Source organism: Chiloscyllium plagiosum, chromosome 1, assembly GCF_004010195.1.
Source record: "Chiloscyllium plagiosum isolate BGI_BamShark_2017 chromosome 1, ASM401019v2, whole genome shotgun sequence".
In the NCBI taxonomy this organism is placed as follows: Eukaryota; Metazoa; Chordata; class Chondrichthyes; order Orectolobiformes; family Hemiscylliidae; genus Chiloscyllium; species Chiloscyllium plagiosum.
The window spans coordinates 117,804,486-117,826,033 of NC_057710.1; the positions used below are offsets into that span (position 1 = coordinate 117,804,486).

The 21,548-nt window shown below is 43.1% G+C and overlaps 1 protein-coding gene across 2 annotated transcripts; it reads left to right on the plus strand.

The window, feature by feature from the left end:
- The first annotated feature begins 11,460 nt into the window (after positions 1 to 11,460).
- LOC122552176 (heparan sulfate glucosamine 3-O-sulfotransferase 1-like) lies at positions 11,461 to 16,471 on the plus strand. Of its 2 annotated transcripts, none has more exons than XM_043694742.1 (2): positions 11,461 to 11,828; positions 14,614 to 16,471. In XM_043694742.1, exon 2 carries the CDS (start codon positions 14,717 to 14,719, stop codon positions 15,665 to 15,667), a length of 951 nt encoding a protein of 316 aa, XP_043550677.1. In that variant the 5' UTR covers positions 11,461 to 11,828; positions 14,614 to 14,716; the 3' UTR covers positions 15,668 to 16,471. The 2 variants fall into 2 exon arrangements, with proteins under 2 accessions (XP_043550677.1, XP_043550686.1); XM_043694751.1 differs by lacking the exon at positions 11,461 to 11,828 and adding an exon at positions 11,873 to 13,560.
- The last annotated feature ends 5,077 nt before the right edge of the window (positions 16,472 to 21,548 follow it).

The window sequence follows — 21,548 nt, forward strand, 5'->3', positions numbered from 1 at the left end:
AATGGCGAAAGAGGAGACAGTGCAGGCACTGGAAGAGTGTGTTTCTTTTTGTGCAAATAATTCTATTCCTTATTTCCACCACCAGGAAAAACACCCATATGGCCAGGGAACCAGTAACAAGCAAATCCCGATGGAGGCAATGCTTATGTGAAAAAAAGGTGAAGGGAGATGTTAGGGATTAAATAAAAATAGAAATGGAGGGGGAAATAAAACACTCCACCCTCCACAGTGCGCACCTCTCCTTAAAGGCATCAAGATAATTGGTTATCACCACGTGCTCACTCTCCAAAGACACCCGGGTTCGAACATAACTGCAGAAGAGGGGCAGGTAGTCCACTGAAATGACTCCCTCTGCCACTGCCGGACAAAAATACTTTATAATTGATGAGGAAGTAGTTTTGGAAAGGCTACCTGGACAGAAAGTTGATAAGAACACAAGACCAGGTGAGGTGTAACCATGTGTATTGAGGGAAGCAAGATTCCAAATTATAAAGATACTGGCTGTAATACTCCAGTCTTACTTTGATCCCTATTATTCGTGATATGTTTCAAAACTCCCAGATGATACAAAACTTGGAAGCATTGTAAACTGTGGGAAGGTTGTACACCATTTCAACTGGATTTAGCTAGTTCAATGAAATGGACAGACAAGTGCCCGGTGAAACTCAATATAGTGAAGTGTAAACTGATTCATTTTGGAGGAAGAGAAACAATTCTAAAGGAGGTACAGTAGTAAAGCAATGAGGATGTTATATATGCATGAAGGACAGGTTGAGTTGTTAATAAAGCTGACAGAATCCTACTCTTTATTCTTAGGAGGATAGAATATGAAAGAAAAGTTGTTATGTTAAACTTATACAAACACACTTCTGGCTTCAACTGGAGGACTGCGTCCAGTGTTAGCACTGAAATTTAGGACGTGTATGAAGGCATCACAGACAGCATGGAAAGATGCACAAGAACGCTTCCAAGGAAGTGGAACTTCAGTTACGTGGATAGACTGGAGAAGTTGGTACTCCTTTCCCTGGAGTACAGAAGATTGAGAGGAGATTAGAATTTGAGCTATAGGGAGAGATTGAATAGGCTAGGGCTGTTTTCCCTGGAGCGTCGGAGGCTAGGGGTGACCTTATAGAAGTTTATAAAATCATGAGGGGCATGGATAAATAGACAAAGTCTTTTACTTGGGGTGGGGGAATCCAGAACTAGAGGGCATAGGTTTAGGGTGAGAGGGGAACAACATAAAAGAGACCCACGGGGTAACGTTTTCACGCAGAGGGTGGTACGTGTATGGAATGAGCTGCCAGAGGAAGTAGTGGAGGCTGGTACAATTGCAACATTTAAAAGGCATCTGGATGGGTATATGAATAGGAAGGGTTTGGAGGGATATGGGCCGGGTGTTGGCAGGTGGGATTAGATTGGGTTGGGATATCTGGTCGGCATGGACAGGTTGGACCGAAGGGTCTGTTTCCGAGCTGTACATCCCTATGACTCTATGACTGGCCAGAATAGGTATGGAAAAGCCTGTTCCTATTGGTGGAAGGATCAAGAGTATGAGAACCCAGCTTGAAGGTAATTGGCAAAAGAATCAATGGTGACATGAGGAGAGATAGGACCATAAGACACAGAAGCAGAAATTAGGCCATTCAAACCATAGATTTCCTCAGGCAGTGAATGGTTACAACCTGGAGTGCTGCCTGAGCATGTGGTGGAAGTAGTATAAATTGCAGCATTCAGAAAGAAATTCAATTTTTGTGTAAAAATGAAGAAAGTGCAGTGTTATGGGGAGAAAGGATATCAGGTACATTGCTTATACCGAGAGCCAAAACAGACACATTGGGCCAAAATGGCCTCCTTCTGCACTGTAACAACCTTGTGACCGCGAGAGAACCATCACTGTTTGAGCACAAAGAATAGTTTTTGAATAATAAGTTTATCAAATAATTGTCCCCACAATTTTGCCAAATGTAAGGAATTCCCATCATCTCATTTACCCCTCCCATTGCCATCTCCTCCCTCTCATGGCATCCCCACTGCACTCCTATGCTATTACTTATGGACTGAATCTCTATAACTGGGATAACTTTATTGATGGGCTTCCCTGGTCTTCCATCAACGTTCCCAATACCATCTTAGTTTGTGCGGGGTACATCTAAGAAATATACCTAGCAACCAATGAGCACCTTAAACCCATCAAACACAACAATCCAGACAGATAAAAAGTCAAGTGGTAATATAATTAATTTGGAACATACAGCAGTTTCTATTTTAAACATTTTTTATCATAGTTTACAATGCAAGCACAACATTGCTTTCAGTTCTGCAAACTCCTTGTGTTGACTTATAAACATGAACTATATGTTCAATGTTCTGAAAAACCGTGGAAGATGGTGGAATATGAAGTTATATTTCAATGAATAAGCATTGGCCTGAAAACTCACAAGTAAACCCAAATAGAGTTATAAGCTGAGTTATGATGAGATATAAATTTCATACTGTACTGACCTGCAAAGCTTGATGCGCTATCCCTGAGTTGCTTTGTGGCTCGAAAAATCTCTGCTGTAACAATGTGTTTTGTTATCGTAAGTCTTTCACAGTTTCTCCCTTTATAGGTTTTTCCTGGTACTGTATTTGCCCTCATTCCCTCTCTGAACTCTTCCTGTCTATGAGATCAACTTCCAGCTCCCACTAATCAGCTGGCCACCCAACTTCCATACCTGGCTCCATGTTCATCAATACAGTTAACAGTTCTCTCTTTTCAACTGCTGTCTGTAACTCCTTCAAATCAGCTGTCATCAAACCTCCTCTCAAACAGGCAATGCTTCGACCTTCTAATGTTACAAACAACCATCCTATCTCCAACATTCTTTCCCTTCCCAAAATCATTGAATGTGCAGCTACTCTCTTACACATTAACAGCACAGAGGTGGAACGAGTGGAGAGTGTCAAGCTCCTGGGAGTGGTCATCAACAAAAGCTTTCTTGGACTCCTCATGTGGACGCACTGGTTACAAAGCCCCAACAATGTCTCTTCTTCCTCAGGCAGCTAAGGAAATTTGGCATGACAGTGAATACCCTTGCCAACTTGCGCTATCTAGAGAATTCTGTCTGGATGTATCACTACCTGGTATGGCAACTGTACCATTCAAGATTGGAGACGGTTACAGAGAGTGGTGAACTCGGCCCGGACAATCTCAAAGGCCAACCTCCCATCTATAGAATCCACCTACCAGGCCCACTGTCAAGGAAAGGCCACCAGCATTCTCAAAGATCCATCCCACCCTGGCAATATTTTTCTACAACCTCTACCATCAGGGAGAATGTATAGAAGCCTGAACACACGCACCAGTCAATTTCACAACAGCTTCTACCCTACGGTTGTTAGAATACTGAATGAACTCACAAACTCTTAGCATTCATATGTACCTGTGTTTTGGTTTTTGCTGCTGTTTACCTATTATTTACTGACTTTGGGGTGGCATGGTGGCTCAGTGGTTAGCATTGCTGCCTCACAGCACCAGGGTCCCAGGTTCAATTCCAGCCTTGGGTGACTGTCTGTGTGGAGTTTGCACATTCTGCCAGTGTCTGTATGTGTTTGCTCCAATTTCCTCCCACAGTCCAAAGATGTGCAGGGCAGGTGAATTGGCCATGCTAAAATTGCCCATAGTGTTAAGTGCATTAGTCAGAGGGAAATGGGTCTGGGAGGGTTACTCTTCGGAGGGTCGGTGTGGACTTGTTGGGCTGAAGGACCTGTTTGCACTGTAGGGAATCTAATCTATGCTACTTAACTATGTGATCTGCTCACAAGACAAAGCTTTTTACTGTGTCTCGGTACATGTGACAATAAATTCAATTCAATTCCCAAATACATAACCATCTTTCCCAGAATTCCAAGTTTAGATCATTCCTGTCAGATTTCTACCCCTATCACAGGGCCATATTGCTTCTTTTAAATCAAAATCACAGATGATACAAATGAAGGAGGCCCTTTGACCCATTGTGTCTCTGTTGGTTTTCCATATGAACATTTCACCTTGTGTCGCTTTCCCTACACGACTGACACAAAGGAGACTATCCCTCTCACCTTTTCAATACCAATCCTCCAATGCCTCTCCACCATTGTTCAGTTGACTTGAACTGCACTCACTTGATTCCATTTTCATCAATCCAACTGTAGCCAGAGAATTGTCTGCAATGCTGCTCTTCCCATTTCTGCATCGCTTTTCCTTGGTGTCCAGCAAGGATTTCTCCTTGGTCTCTTCATTTTCTCATCTACATGCTGTCTTTCACAACATTATCCAAAAAAAGTGCCAGTTTCCATATGGTGACACCCACTCTCTACCTCACTACCACACATCACTGTCACTAAATGGTCAGACTGTTTGTACAATATGTTTCTCCGATATGTCCAATGACCATTAATTCTTTAATTAAATATTTTGAACACCAGAGACACTTGTGTTCAATCTCCCAACCCAAATTCTGTCCTTGAACACTGAAACTGTGTGTCTTCCCAGCTGCTGTTTTAGGCTGAACCAGATGGTGCACAACATTGGTATAATTAGCGACCCTGAGATTAACTTCCAACCGAATATCCTCAAAGTCAGTAACAACATCAATTTCCATCAATGTAACGTTGCCCAACTCCTCCTGACTCAGTTCATCCACCTTTGAAGCATTCACTCATGCCTTTGTTACCATTAGGGTTGATGAATCTCACGTACTCCTGACTAGTTTGCTAGGGTCTACCTTCCTTAAACTTTACATCATCTGCTGCCCACGTCCTAAAGCACATGAAAACCCATTCAACCATCACTCCTTTGCTTGCTGGCCTATATTGGCTGCCACTTACGTGATGCCTCAATTTTAAAATTCTTATCCTTATTTTCAAATTACTCCATATTCTGACCCCTCCCTATCTCTAGCCTCCTCCAGCCTGACAATTCTCTGATGTATCTGTGCTCTTTCAATTCTGGAAAAAGGAACACCCTAATTTTATTTACTCTGCCACTGGTTGCTCTGCCTACAGCTGCTAAAACTCACACTACACCAGGATGTAGTCCAACAGGTTTATTGTCCACCCCAGCTCAGCCGCTAAGGCCTTGATTTCTGGAATTCTCTCCTTACACCTTTGTATTTCTCCTGTCCTCCTTCTTCCATTAAGATGCTGTTTGCAACCCCCCTCTTTGGCTGAACATTTTGGTCATTTGTCCTCACATCTCCTTACATGGCTCAGTGTAAAATATTTGTTTCATATCACCCAGATAAAGCACCATAAGTCAATTCACCATATTAAAGGCACTATCAAAATGCAAGTTTTCGTTGCTCCCTAAGAGGTACTATTTTTGTGCTCCGAGGACTGACAGCAGAGCTATTCCTAGACCAGTGCTCCTGTTGGCTTACTTTTAGGTGAACAAGAATAAGCCTGCTGTTTTGCCTCTCAATTCCCCTTCCGAGCTGCTCAGAGCCTTGCGTCATGATGCAGCAGAAACTGAGAACTCCTCATGTGAAGAATCACAAACATGAACTCCTGTTTTCTGCTTCTCACTTTGTGGTGCTCTACAGCACTCCACCATCTGTTCTATATCACAGGTGGAGGCGTTCTGTGGATTGCATGCTAGTAGTTGTTGTTACACAATGATTCTGGAAGGAAACTGATGACTGAATTTACAGGCAGAAATCTTCACCATGCAATCATTTTTTCTCATAATAGGTAATTCATTAGTGGCCAAACATACGGCAGATTGTCCAATGACAAAAAGTTGAACAGTCCATGCTTTTATTCACTGGAGTTTAAATGAGTAAGAGGTAACTTGACTGAAACATGTGAGATACCAAGGGATCATGAGAGGATAAATGGAGAAAGGCTGGTTCCACATCAGGAGCAATCCAGAGCTAATTTGTTAGTGTTTAAACATACTATTTATGACAGAGATAAGGAGAATCTTTTTTTTACCATTGGCAGTTGTGAGTCTTTTGAATTCTCTTCCTCAAAAGGCAGTGGAAGCAGAATCCTAAGGCAAGGTTACACTGCGATGGGTATCTACATGTCATCACATTCGGATTATAACTAAAGGATTGATCCTAGTAACAGTCTCATAGATATCATAGTGTTGGAGTAAGAAGAAAAGGGAGGACTCAATAAATGTCAGGACATGACGAAGCTCAGAGGAACACGGGGATCTTGTGGCACTTGTCCACAAATCCCTGAAGGTGGCGAGGCAGGTTAATTTGGTTGTTAAGAAGGCATACGGAATGCTTGTTTTTATCAGTCAAGGCATAAATTAAAAGAGCAAGAAGGTCATGTTCGAGTTATACAGAACTTTGATTAGATCACAGCTGGAGTACAGTGAGCAATCTGGTCATGCACTACAGGAAGGATGTGATTGACTGGACAGGATGCAAAAGAGATTAACCAGGATGTTGCCTGGGATGGAGTGATTTAGCTATGGAGTGGACTGGAGAAACTTGGGTTGTTTTCTTTGGAACAGGCAGGTTGAAGGGAGACATGACAAAGGTGTATACTATTAAGAGGGGCATGGATAGGGTGGATAAAGAGCAGCTGTTCTTCTTAGTGGAAGGATCAATAACAAAGGGACACACTTTTAAGGTGGAAGAAAGGAGATTTAGAAGGAATTTGAGGAAAACCTTTTTCACCGAGAGAATCTGCAATGCACTGCCTGGGAGGGTAATTGAGCTGGGAAATTTCAAGGCCTTTAAAAAGTACTTGGATGAGCACTTGAAATATCATAACATGCAAGGCTTAGTGCTGAAAAGTGGGATTAGTACAGATTTAGTTTTGCCAGTACAAACTCAATGGGCTGACAGGCCTCTTCTGTACAATTCTATGATTCTATAATAATATTATAATGCACAGTCCCTAACTGAGAAATAACAGTTAGGGTGGAGCACCCAAGGACAAGTGATAGGAGTGAATACAAAATATGAATCTTGCCAATGGTACCTTAAAGCATAAAATCCATGCTAACAATTTATTATCATCTTAACCACAAAGAAAACACACATTTGACACCCCACCAATCTAGACCAGATTCTATGTCGTTACTTTTAGTAACTGGCACCTATAGGACCAGGAGTGTGTCATTGATCAAATGTTCCAGATGATTAAGAGGTATGCATAACCGCAATAAACCCTGACTGAGTGAAACTTCAGCACACACCAACATCCCTCCAAAAATCTATGTAAAAGAATCAACATGCTTCCTGAAGTCAATGCAAAAACACATAGTAAGTAATAGAAACATAATGCAGTAGGTATACACACTTGAAAGTGGAGTTGCAGGTAGATAGGATAGTGAAGAAGGTATTTAGTATGCTTTCCTTTATTGGTCAGAGTATTGAGTACAGGAGTTGGGAGGTCATGTTCGGCTGTACAGGAGATTGATTAGGCCACTGTTAGAATATTGCACGCAATTCTGGTCTCCTTCCTATCAGAAAGATGTTGTGAAACTTGAAAGGGTTCAGAAAAGATTTACAAGGATGTTGCCAGGGTTGGAGGATCTGAGCTACAGGGAGAGGCTGAACAGGCTGGGTTTGTTTTCCCTGGAGCGTCGGAGGCTGAGGGGTGACCTTATCGAGGTTTACAAAATTATGAGGGGCATGGATAGGATAAATAGGCAAAGTTTTTTTCCCTGGGGTCGGGGAGTCCAGAACTAGAGGGCATAGGTTTAGGGTGAGAGGGGAAAGATATAAAAGAGACCTAAGGGGCAACTTTTTCACACAGAGCGTGGTACATGTATGGAATGAGCTGCCAGAGGAAGTGGTGGAGGCTGATACAATTGTAACATTTAAGACGCATTTGGATGGGTATATGAATAGGAAGGGTTTGGAGGGATATGGGCGGAGTGCTGGCAGGTGGGTTTAGATTGGGTTGGGATACGGTCGGCATGGACGGGTTGGACCGAAGGGTTTATTTCCATGCTGTACATCTCTATGACTCCAAGATCACTGTTACAATTGGACATCCCGGTATTTGAAGTCTGTTTGCTGGTTCATCAAGAGTGCTGGTTGATGAGGTGCCAGTTAAAACAAAATTTTCTGTATTTCAGTGTTTTATTTTTGCTTGGATGCTTGTGAATCATTGAATGCCTCTTCCTCCAAGTGGATGCTGAATGTTCAAATATTTTTATGGCAGAGGTAGATAAGATTCTCGATATCAAGGAGATGAAAGAGTATCGGAGATGTAGAGGAATGTAGAGTTGAGGTTAAAATCAAATCAGTCATGATCTCATTGAAAGATGAAGCAGGCTTGAAGGATCAAGTGCATACATGATTCCTTGTTTGTACATTTGGATGATGTTTGTGCTCATGTTCAAGGATATTATTTTGATTTAGTACAGCCTTGATCTGCAGCAGTATTTTCCTTTCACGGTTAAAATTAACTGTGACCAGTTTCTGTTGAGGGGCAACTGCTCCATTCCTCACCCCAACAAATGGCAATTTTAATTGCTAATATTAGCTGCTGGGATGTTCCATTCAAAAGGTACCTGGTGACACCTAAGTTAAATGATTGCATTTGGAATTTGAAAAATTCATTTTATTGTAATTCAGTCTAAATTGGTGCTAACCATTTGGTAACATTATGCTCCTCTAAGTCAGCCTTCAGTACTAGAAGACAGAGCACGCTTTGACTTTTGACCCTCAGTCTGTGCAACTTAAGGTCAACTGTTGCATATGTCTAAACTAGAGAGATTCTCATTGTGTAACATTCAACAAAACAGCAGAGTATTTTTGATATGCAGGTTTGTGCTTTTGTTACATGTAGACTACAGCATAAATTTTCCCTAAATCTGTCTCAAAACAAATCTCAAAGCAACAGCCTCCACTGCACCAGTGAGAACTTTTTCATTTTACATACCTGTCATTCTTATGACTTTGAACAAACACCATTGTTAATGCAGTCAATTTGTAGCAAAGGATTGGCACTATTTAAACATGAAATGATATCCATTAGAAACCAAGTTAAAACTATCAAAAATTCATTCCACAAATGCATAACTTCAGTTACAATGTTCTACTTACAACCAATAGGCAGGAGAGGTTTTCATCAGATTAGTGTGAGCTGCATTAAAACTCAACTCCAGCGATGAAGTGATATTATGTTAATTCATTAAACAAAGTGCTTGATGAAAGTACCCAAAGTGGACACTTTGATGATCATTTACAGGTGCATGTCCTGTAAGGATTTCAGGGCTGTCATTTCATTTCAGGAATATTTTTACACTTCATATTGTGTTTAATGCAACATTGGCAAAGCAGTGTTTGTCTCATTTTCTTAGTTGCCATGAGTAACGGACTTAGGCGTGATACGGAGAAGGAGGCAGTGTCCCACTCCAGAAAAAGGAAGCTCAGTGAAACAGTTTTTTTTTTCCAATTTGGCAGTATGGTCATTTTCCAGCACCAAGCTACAAATTGTCAAATATATTGAACTCAGATACACAACTTACAATAGTGGGACTGGAATTCTTAACCACTGCTGTGCAAGTTCCATAGATTAAATGGTGAGCCATTTCATCCTGATGATATACGTGATGTAAACATCATGCTGTGTTTCTAGTTGCTTGTATGTTGCTTCAATACCCTGCTGGTATTGCTGGCTTATGCAGCGACCTCACAGAGCAGCAGTCCATTTTAAATTGTGACTTACTGGTGAGTATCTTGACACTCTAACAAGTTTAATTTCATGTTTCTGCTAAATGCAGGGGGCCATTATGTGGGAGTTGGTGACCACAGCACAACCTAAAACACATTAAAACAGCCCATCACACATCAACGTTCCACAATAACATTGCTACATAATGATTAATCCTCAAAGTTACTTTTAAGCTTTTTCCTCTTACATTTGCAGTTACAAACATTACAGTATTATTGCTTCCCATTAAAACGTAGAACAAGTCTCTGACCATCAGCTCAGCTTACCCAAGGAAACAGATACTTCCCTAGAAGTTCAACAATAGTTCACTTAACCTGCTTCCTGGATTGAAAGAGCTGTCCGCTCTTTGAGGTTATAAAATTCTTAAGGGACTTTGAGAGGATGGAAGCTGGGAGGATGTTTTGTCAAGGTCAGTACGTCTAGAACTGGGGTTACAGAATGAATGGCAGCTCCGCTATTTAGAACGGGCGAGAAATTCTTTCACTGAAAGGCTTATGAATATATGGAACTCAAAACGTCATGTATGTGTGAGCACTCAGTCGCTGAGTATATTCATGGCTGAGACAGATCATAGATAGTTCAGGGGTCGAGATCTCGGAGGGTAAAGCGGGTGGGTGGAGTTTAAAGCAAACGATCAGCTATGATCTTATTGATTTAACAGAGCAGCCCCATACTGGAGCCCCATGCTCATGCCCTGCTCCTCTTCCTGTTCCAATGTGAGGTTTAAACCGGAATTAGAACAAATGCAGCACCTTGCTACAAAGGCAGGCTCTGTCCGTCAGGAAGAAGCCCGGCATTGTCATGTTCCCATGCAGACCACTTGTACCTAGTGTTTTAATGAGGGATTCAATGGGCAGGAGCATCTGTTTCCACTCACTTTAAACAAAAAGACTGCCGCCACTTCATAAAGTCCCCGTGGTTTAAACAGGTTGCTGTAGCGCCTTATAAACCTGCACTCCGATCTCCTCGGAGTTATCTTTTGGGCAGAGCCAGGTCTAACTGATGAGATAATTTGCGAGGTGGGGGGTGGAAAGGGGCGTTCGCACTCCCTGGGGTCTGGTTAAGTTTCTGACTCTGGGTGTTAGGCCAAGGGCTGGGGTTCCACTTTTGCCGGGATGTGGGATTGAAACCGCTTTATCCCTTGGTCAGAAGCATCACGTGTAGAGAAGCTGACAGGCTGATAAATGCGGGCAGTTCGCTTTGTGGCTCGTAAGAGCAGGAAGCCTCGATCGCTGGCTTTGCCTTTCTGATGGCCCTCTGCATACCCGCACTCGGGAGGTTGAGAAACAGCCCGAAACCTGTTTCTGGCCCCGATCCCTGTGACCTCTTAACTGAGAGCATTCTGCTCTGCTCTGGGACGCAGCCCCGTGATCGGGATGTACAGTCAGTCGAGAGAAAAGCGGATATCTGAATAGGTAGGCAAGGATCCGAACCCCCCCCCCCCCCCCCACCTCGCGAAACTCTCCTCTCAGTCTCCTGAGGGAAAAGCCAGAACAATGCAATCACACTCCCTCCTGAACAAAACAAAAAAGGATAAAAAGTTACATCCTGATAATGTCAATAGCGCTGCGACTGAGTGTAGCCGCTGTGCCGTCCTGTTCTCTGAGCTGTCGCCCGCGTTCAGCCACACCGATTCGGGGCTTACAGGAAGTCTCCGGTGGATTAGCAATCCCTTTGAAGATCCGCCACCCGATTCCGCCTTCCCAGGCATCGTGTCGTTCCGCTGGGAAACGGAACTCCCGTGCATTTCGAAGGAAGTCACTCGGCGTAAGCAGCAAGGAGCGGCCGAGTGTGAGTGAGAATGAGGTGGCTGGGCGGTGGGCGGGCAGGCGGCTTTAACCCAGGCTTCGCCAATGAGAGAGCCCAAACGCTGCTGTCAGTCTCACGGCTGACACCAGATCCCGGACTGTCTTCACAGCAAGCGGTTCCAGACGATCTTCCAGCTGTGTGTATGTGTTGTGACTGTAGCTGATCGCGCAGCCCCAGCCTCCAAAGGCAGAGAGAGAGAGAGAGAAATAGTCAACAGTCGATTTGAATTTCACAGCAAAGCGAATTCAGCTGACGGGGTATAGCAGCCCTGAGAAGGGAAAGAGTTACCGCTCGCTGCTATGCGAGACTCGTTGTTGAACCGTGGCTTGTGAAGCAGACTTGTGTCACAGGTAATGTTGGAACCCAATTGTACACCTTCTCTTAAGTGTGTGTTTGTGTGTGTTGATTTTTTCTCTCTATCATTGGTGGGTTTTGTTTCAAGGTGTTGAATATTTTGACCTCAATAGAAAAGGAAACCGCATATGATGCGGATTGTTTCGACTCTGTGATTATCTGGCTGTGCAAAGTGGAGGGTGCTGCTCCTTTACAATATATTTTGTTTTGATAAAGAGAAATGATCATTTCGGACTTTGGGCGCTGCTTTTAAACAGTCTAAAACAAAAACTTTAAAACCGAACATTAAATGCCATTTGTTTGGTTGCTAGCTTTAGTCGATTCTTGTTAACCTTTTCAAATCTGAAGTAGTGTTGCTGGGTTAATGTTAAACCACGGGCGAGATCTACAGGGTATGGAAGTGATGTGCAGTGATCGAGACTGAAAGCCTCGGAAATCTTCCACAAATGGGTTTGGGGGGAAAGTAAAGTTAGCGTGTCGCCAGGGACCCTTGCTAGGTGTCTGTGTATGACGCCTGGCGGAAGTTTCGAATATAATTTCTACATTTTTCGAGTCGTATCTTTCGATTCTGCAGTGTGGCTCGCTATGTTCCCTGACTGTTTTTGTGTTTTCCGGACTCACTCGGTACATTGGTGCAGGTTCACTTTGCGGAAATACAGAAGTGTTGAAAGAGGAATTTTCGCCGAATCTTAACTCTGAGGCGATTTATGTGTTACATGATTATCAGCAAGCTTGAGTTTACTCGATAATAGCAGCTGAACCTTCGCCGTTCCCTGTGGAAAGGCTTCCCTTTCAACTTCCTCTGTGACTTCTTAACGCCTCGGTACTGTCCCAGCAAGCGGAGCCAGTCTCCTCGCCCTTTGAGTGACCGTTCCCCAGATACTGGGGTTAATGTTATTGTTAACTCGTGACTATTAGGGAGACTGATTGGGGCTGGCCAGTCGCATTTTCTTCCGCGTCCATCAGACTCTCCCGATTGAAACCGCTTGATGGGGGAACCGAGCGTCAGTTTTAGCCTATTCCCGACAATGCCAGAGAGATCAATGAAACGGCGATGGTCTATACTTGGCCATAAGCAACATGCAATAACATCTCATTCTAAACTGTAATGCATATCCAGGGCTGTTCCCAGAGATTACTGAATGGCTGGTCTGGGGAGAGACTCACTTGGACTGTATTGTTTTGAGATCGAATCCCCTGCCATCCATCCATTCAAGTGGACACAAAGCAAACGGGGGGCACCGTCAACTTTATTGAAATTCTATCCTGAAGATTCTCCTGTCATTGGGAAAGGACACGGTGCAATGGAAGTGCTTTGCCCTCTTTCTAACGGTAGTTGTGGATGCTCTAAAATGTACCTTTCTAACAAATGCCCTGTGAGGGAGGTGTGTTCCTGCCAATCAGCCTTCCCCCCCAACCCACTCGCCGCCGCTCATCCAATGGCAAGGCGTTCTCTGACTCTTGTGTAGCAGAGGCACTTGGATTGCACCTGATGTAAACACGCCATCGCCCGACCCCCTCAGTCTGTTCCCCCCACACACCCCAGCAAAGCCGACATCTCCGCGTCAGCACACGCCCTTGTCTGCTCTGGAGTCCCTCATAGCCAGCACGGCCGCTGTCTGACTTCAGAAAGCCTGTATTTCATTCGGGATGCGGACTCACAGTGGATCGCTCGCCCTGACTCCAGCTCAGCTCAAGACAGACGCGCAGCAGCGAGACACTGGAGAGGTTGGTGGGACAGCTCCTCTGTGGGGCTTCGCCTCGCTTTTGGGTTGACCTCTATCCCCACAGCCACCCTCCCCCCCCCCCCGCCTCCTTCCACTTCCCGGGATCGAGTGGACCAGAGCGGAGGAGACAGCGGCTAGCGCCGTATTCACCTGGGTTGCAGAAATTCCGAATGCCTATTCATCACTGTGTCGCTCCACCGCGCTGTATTAAAAAAAAGATAAACTCGATGAAAGCGAATGCAATAATACCAAGTGCAGGAAATGGATCACCTCGCGAGTACGAAACAAACGCACATACAAAAGATCTGTTGATGGGCGCTTGGCTCTGGGAGTTTGGATGAGGGGGACACTGGAATATTATCACACTTAATCTTGTCGGTTTTTAATCTTTTTTAAAGCGTTGCCTCTTTCAATAGGAACTAATTCGGTTCAAACCAGAAAAAAAAGACATTTCCTTAAGATGTCTTTTATGTGTGTTCCCTAACCTACCTTCAGAGCGAAATCAAACTGGCTGTTGCTGAACCCCTCCCCGGCCTTATTGTAGAGTAGAAACGTGCTGACACTAAATTCAATCGGGAAGCAATTCTTGGATTATTAATGCTGGCCAAAGCAAGTCCACACTCCCGACAGGAGAGAGAGCCTGGAAGCACTTCGCGGATCTCTCAGAACCCAGAGGGACCAGGTCGGTTCCCAGTTCTGGGGAAGGGTATTCCTCCTGCACACAATGTTGAGGTTTCCCTTGACAGAAGCGAGTCGATGCCTGGTATATCTCCAGCATCTCTCCTTTCATTCAGAAGCGTTGTATTTGCAAGTCATAATATTGAGGAGTTTCCCTTTGCTTCGTTGCTAAAAGACGCAGTGTGGACTCAGTGGAAGTTAGATACCTGCTTCTGGAGAATGTAAATCAATTCGTTTTAAAGGGCACGAACATATTTTGTAAAGAATATTAGCTGCGTTTAGACTACATGGCTAGAAGCTGCAGGCGCCCTTGATTTATACTGACTAGTGTTGGTGAGACAAATTTAAACTTTTTTTTTATGTATTCTCTCCTCAGTGAGTGTCGGTGCCAGAGAAATCTCAGCATACTCCGAAGAGTCCATGTGGAGTTTACTCCGTACCCCCTCCGCTGGTTTAATAAATCCAGACTGAAGTCTTCCATGATGGCCACTTTATTTCTGGGCCTGTTCCTGTTCCTGCTGCACCCGGTGGCGGTGCCTTCCCGGCCGGCGTTTGACCTGAGCCGGGTGCTGCCGCCTCCCGCCCTGCGGTACCTGCTGCAGGACAGCGCGGGCAGCGGGGAGCTCTTCCGGGAGGCGGTCTTCCCGAACGGGACCATTCAGCGGCTGCCTCAGACCATCATCATCGGAGTGAGGAAGGGGGGGACGCGGGCCCTGCTGGAGATGCTGAACCTTCACCCGGAGGTCAGAGCTGCCGAGACTGAGATCCACTTCTTCGACTGGGAAGGGAACTACGAGAAGGGGCTGCGGTGGTACAGCCGCCAAATGCCCATCTCGTACCCCCACCAGACCACGGTGGAAAAGACACCCGCCTACTTCACCTCGCACAAAGTGCCTGAAAGGATCTACAAAATGAACCAAACTATTCGCCTCCTCCTCATACTGCGGGACCCAACCGAGAGAGTGATATCGGACTACACTCAGGTATTGTTCAACAGGATGCAAAAACACAAGCCCTTCCAGTCAGTGGAGGAGCTGCTGGTCCGAGGGGGGCGCATCAACGTCGACTACAAGGCGATCAACCGCAGCCTGTACTACATCCATATGCAAAACTGGCTGAGGTACTTCCCGCTCAGCCAGATCCACATTGTGGACGGCGACCAGTTGATCAGGGACCCCTTCCCGGAAATGGAGAAAGTGGAGAAATTCTTGAGACTCTCGCCGCGGATTAACAGGTCCAATTTTTACTTCAACAAAACCAAGGGATTTTACTGCCTCCGGGATGGCGGCAGGGAGAGGTGCTTGCACGAGTCTAAAGGGAGAACGCACCCGCCAGTGGACTCCGCTGTGCTCAGCAAGTTACACGGTTTCTTCAGTGAACCCAACCGCAAATTCTTCGACTTGGTTGGCAGAACATTCGACTGGCATTAAATTAATGTCTCTCTTTTCTAAAATCCCATTATATACAATGTACAAAGTTATACTGAAATAGTAATTTAAGTGGATTTCCTTAGGGCGAGTAACTGTACAATATGACAAGTAGACCAATCTTTATTCAGAGCTAGTTATATTTTTCTACATTGTCGCAAGAATGCTGTAAAGCCCAGCTTCCCGATGTTAGTCCTGTTTGTTTCATTAGTTATGTCATGGAACTGCTACAGAGACAAGGTTGTGTGTAATGAATGGGCGTGGGGGTTGGGGTGGGTGGGGATGGAGACGGTGAAATCAGTCTGATTTGGTATGTGTTTCGCGGGAAAGAAAAAGTCCGGGACCATGTCGTTTGATGTTGGAATTCAATATATGTATAATTCTTTTTTATAGTTTTGGAAGAAAATATTCTCTCCCCTCCCCCCCAACCCAAACAAGTGCAATATTTTGCTGGAATCATGTCATTCACAAGATATTGTACAAACGCTGCTATTATTAGTGGCATCAAACACTTCCTACAAGTGAAACAACTACAGGCTCTGCACCGCTGGCAAGCGTTTGATGGGGACACCATCTGACCGAGAGCGCCATTTATATATTTACTACTAATTCCCACAGTACTTCAGTTTTATGTTAGGTTTATTTATTCACGCGGGAGGGCAGTAAAGATGAACTTTTTTTATTTGTATTTAGTATCCATGCATTCTTGATATGGATACTGTCATTTCTTTTTGTAAACTACGAATTTTCGGATAATATTGTACAAACTAGACCGTATGCTATGAAATAAAGAAACAGTGTTTGTAACATGGGTATCTCATCTTTTATTTCCCCTGTAGTATTTTATATGCGTCGTTGACAAACCGATTTGAATTAGAATGGGACGAATCTCAAATAAACCTGAATTTGGAATCACCAACACTTTGCAAGGAAATTGAATTAGAGTCCCGACAGTGTGGAAACAGGCCCGTCAGCCCAACAAGTCCACACCGACCCTCCGAAGATCAACCCACCCAGACCCATTTCCCCAATCTATATTTACCCCTGACTAATGATCTACATGGTGGGTAATTTAGCATGGCCAATCCCCCAACGTGCACACCTTTGGACTGTGGGAGGAAACCCATGCATGACAGGGAGAATGTGCAAACTCCACACAGAGAGAATGTGCAAACTCGTTACCCGAGGCTGTGGAATCGAACCCGGGTCCCTCTGAGGCAGCAGTGCTAACTACTGAGCCACCGTGTCGCCCGTGTGAAATAGTTTGCATCCATTCATAAATTCAAGGAAGCAGAGGCCAAATTTTAAGATACTGTTCAAATAGAAACATAGCCCCATTCCACTCAATTTTTGTTGAATCCATTTCTAGTCCGTAACAATTTTCAATTTATAATATTGCCTTCACCTTTAGGTTACAGCCACTTTGAAATATATTCATGTTTTGTGGATAATAACAGAAACCAAAAGGGGAGAATTAATGCCCACGAAGTTCAGAGACAGATTCTCAGTGTTCACTTCCAGGCTGATATCGGCCTTTACCTAATAGCTCTAATTAACCTGTTCTCAAATGATATGACGTATCTCCGAAGTAGATTGGACTCAAACCCGCGCCTCCATGTCTCAGAGCTGGGGTCACGATAATTACGCCACAAGACTCACCTTTGTTGCTTATGGTCTTGAACTGAGTTACTTATTAAACCCTTTTGGAGACAATCACACTGTGGGTGCGGAGGTTAGACTCGGTAAAAGGACATTAGTGAGCCTGACTTTTTAACGGGATAGTTATGACCAGTCCTTTTAAATTCCAGATTTTAACTTAATTAAAATTCCACAGTTGCGAGGACATGATTTCAAATCCTGGGGCGAGATTTTAACTCACTAAACCCCCTCCATATTCTGGTTCAAAGAGGACCAGGTCTTAGCTATGAAAGGCAATGAAATTTGAGTGAACTAATATTTCACCCGATCATGTCCCTGGATCATTAGTCTAGGTTTTATGACAAATATTCAGTCATCCCCTCATCACCCTTGCCCTTGGAATCTGGAGTTGGTCGCATTTCTCGCCAGTGACTGCAGTGCCTGGGCTGAAAGTGGGATATAAGCCAAAACATCAGAGTAATTTCACCTGGTACCTGGAAGTAGGACAGTCATAAGCATTGTAAAGCCTGCTGCAGGTTCCTTCGGCAGAAAATAATCCACTCTCTTCCTCTCAACGACGATAGCACTACAATCATAAACTCCACATGAACAGGCAGCAAACCCAGGTCATATGCGTGTCAGCTTTAAATAAGATAGTGAATCAATCTGCTGATCTGTCGGATACTAAACCACTGGGTGGATTATTGAATAAGGATTGAATAGGCACATTTAAAACAAACCTTTAAAAGTAATCTGCGCCGTCATTTGTCGACATGATTTACAGTAAGCAAAGTGAATGCCTTTCACACTCAAGACCGAATTTCACATCGAAATTTCAAATACATGCCGTACCAAATGAGGTTTCCCTCTCCCGCCCTTTCTCCTTCTTACAATGCGTGGAAGTAGATTGTAATCAAGATTTGCATGTTGGAAATGTCAACACAAAAACACCAGAAGTCATTCTACTTCTCAAAATTCGCGTGCCTTCGCCGCTTGTTGGAACAGCCAATTCCATAGGTGGAAACAACGTTTACATCGCTGACCGTATTCCCAATACATGGAGCAGGACATTGCCTCAATATATAATCCATTTCTGAATTAGAATCCTCCGATGTGTTGTATAAAGACGGAGATTGAGATATTAAACCTATCTCTAACATTCGTTCTTCATTCCTACTTCAATGTATCAATTGACTGAAGGAAAAATAATAAAGTTTGTCAGCAGATTCCGCTGTAACAAAATAGTGGACACAAATTACTTTCAAATGTTAGTTTCCTATCGCTACTGTATAACTGAAAAATCTACACTATTGCTTCTTTTTTTAAAAAAATCTATTTAGTTTTATCTTGTTGGTTGAGATTAGTTGGAAACTTAATTCACTATAAGTGTGCAGTTTTCTGCTTTTGGGAAACACTGGCTTTATGCTTAATACATGTAATGGGCTGTTGCGGCCGTAAGTCATTTTTAGTGGGTTACGTTTTTGAAACTTATAACTACGTAACATAGAATAGGTGACGCTTCTGTTTAAAAAAATGGAGGCAGCTCGTCACGATTCAAATTGTAAAGTAGTAGAAATAGAGTCAACATTTCAGGTCGGCACCTTTTCATCCGAACCCTGAGTTCATCGACCTCGAATGTTAACTTCGTTTCTCCTCAGACGCTGTCAGACCTGCCGAGAATTTCCCGCATTTCTCTTTCAGATTTCCAACACTCGCAGAACTTTTGGCAAATTAGAGCACGTTTCATTCAGACAGCGGTGAAATTATTAAACAGCCGTTTAACAGTTGTGAATGGTTAAAGATTCATTCGTATCCTGTTTAAGAGCATTGAGATTTCACTGCCTTAAAGAAGCTATATAAATGCAAGTTTCCTTGCACGATCTTTAGAAATGATCTGTCGTTTCCCTTGTTTTAATCCAAATAGCACAATCAAATTTTGTAAGCGACCTTTTGACCGTGGGAGATTGAAAATAAACAGCTTCAGAAAAGACATTTGGATACTGAAGTTAAAGTCAGCTGTAGACTAAAGTTAATTAATGTTTAACCGCCTGATTGTGATGTCTGATGTTAACGGCCTGTACAAGTTATACAAATCAAGCATCTTTTAAATTGTTGATAATTTTCCAACCGGTCATGTGAACTCTGGGAAAGACAGCTCGCTCGATAGCTGTACAGTTGGCTGTTTGAATGAGTGGAGTAGTGTTCTTAGCCAGCTCAGCGGAGATGTTCAGGTTATGGATTTTTTAAAAACACGATTCCTGTACCAATAAATCCCAATTTTATGGTTAGCTATACAGTTAGCAAGCAGGTAACTTCCATTTAAAATAAATATCATGTGACGTTTGCACCTTTCTGCTTTTAAGGTATCGAGAAAAAGCTTTTTAACATTCATCATGCGCAGAAGATAATATTCACAATTTTAGCAACGTGAGTTATCCATCAATAATGAAATAGTGTTCAGGTTTGACCAGTTTGGCTGTAACAGCGTTAAGTTTCGTTGTTTGCTTTTCTCATTCATTCTTGGCTAAACCAGTGTTTATTACAAAGGGCAACTTACTGTCAATCTGGAGTCAGTTGTACTCAAGGCCAGGTAAGAATGATAGAACTCCTTCCCTCAAGTGTATTAGTGAACTAGATGGGTTTTTACAATTAACAATGGTTATACCGTCACCATGAGGCTAGCTGTTTGCTCCACATTTTTACTGCATTCAAGTTTTCACCATCTGCCATTAAGGGTTTCTATATAATTAGTTCAGTGACGTTATCATGATAAAGATTTTTTAAAGCAACTTTAGCATCGTCACTTTAGAGGAAGACAACTGGTGGCACATTTAACCCCAGGCAAGGTTGAGAAAGTGAGTCCTTCATGGTAACTGTGTAAGAATTGAACTGACATTGTTAGCATTATTCTGCATTGTAAACTAGGTATCCTGCCAACTGAGCTACCAAGCCCCAACCGTTGCCACTGCTGCACCTGTGATGTGCACTTAAAGGTTACAGATCAGAAGGTAAGGGTCACTTTGATTTGGAAATTATGGAATATAAGGCAATTAATGCTGATATGCTGTAATCAAATAAACTGGAAACTATGTTGCTGTTTTTGAATTATTGCATGACATTTCTGTTTCTCTACAATTTGGTTACTTATAAGATGTATGATTCCAGAAGTAAGGCACCATTCCCTTCCATTGGGAAGTAACATGAAATCTTTTGGGTCAGTTGAACTCACAGCTGTGAACACAACTTCAGTCATGCTCCAACACCATTTTATAAAGTATTTTGTGAATCCATTTGAGTTTATAAACTAAATACAATTTAATTAAAGACTTTGAAGGTCCTGACAATCTCAGTATATGCAAAAGTAGCACCAAAGCTGTGCACATGTTTGAAAGCAAGCACAGACAATCATTAGTCAAGGCCATATAAAACAGGCCCTGCCTGTGTGGAATTAATCCTGGAGATATATATCTGAGATAGGCTGATACATGATGACAACAGCCAGGGTCAAGTCTCATTTTTCAAAGTCAAAATCGGTTGTGTCTCAGTTCCTAGCACATTTGTGGCTTTAAGTTCTTCTCCTGAGACTTGAGCTTACAAATAAAGCTGATATTCCAGCATAACATTGAGGAAGTGCTGCATTATTCAATGTGCAGTCTTTCAGATGAGACATTAAACTTTGGTCCAATTTGTCCTCTCAGGTAGTCATAAACAATCCTGGCACAAAGGAGTAATGGGACTATTTTTATCCCTCAACTACAATCAGTAAAACATGTTGCATGGTCATTATCTTTTCTGTGGGACTTTGTTCAGTTTATGTATGGCTGTCAATAATGATCACACCTTTAGAGTATTTTAATTTGCTGCACTTTGGTATGCCCAGGCTCCAAACAAAATGTGAGTTCTTTCTTGTGCTATTATGCAAAATCTAAATTAGTTTTAGTGTCCCCCTAAAGATAAATATTGTTTAAGACATGACAGTGGAGACTGAAAGATGAACTTCGCTGTTGAATTTCAGAGTTACATTAAATTGTTTTTCTCTACTTCTGTGCCAACCTTTCTATCTCAAGCTGTCCCTTTTCTTTAGCCATTAACTGTTTCATTTGTCCTTTAGTTGGAAAGAGACAGCCAGAACATTAAAACATTTTTTGCAGAGGGATTTTTTTGATGAATTATAAGATGTATTTTACTTTGAAACAACCTCAACAGATTAAATACTCGTTCCTGTTAGCTTTGTCATAGCACCATT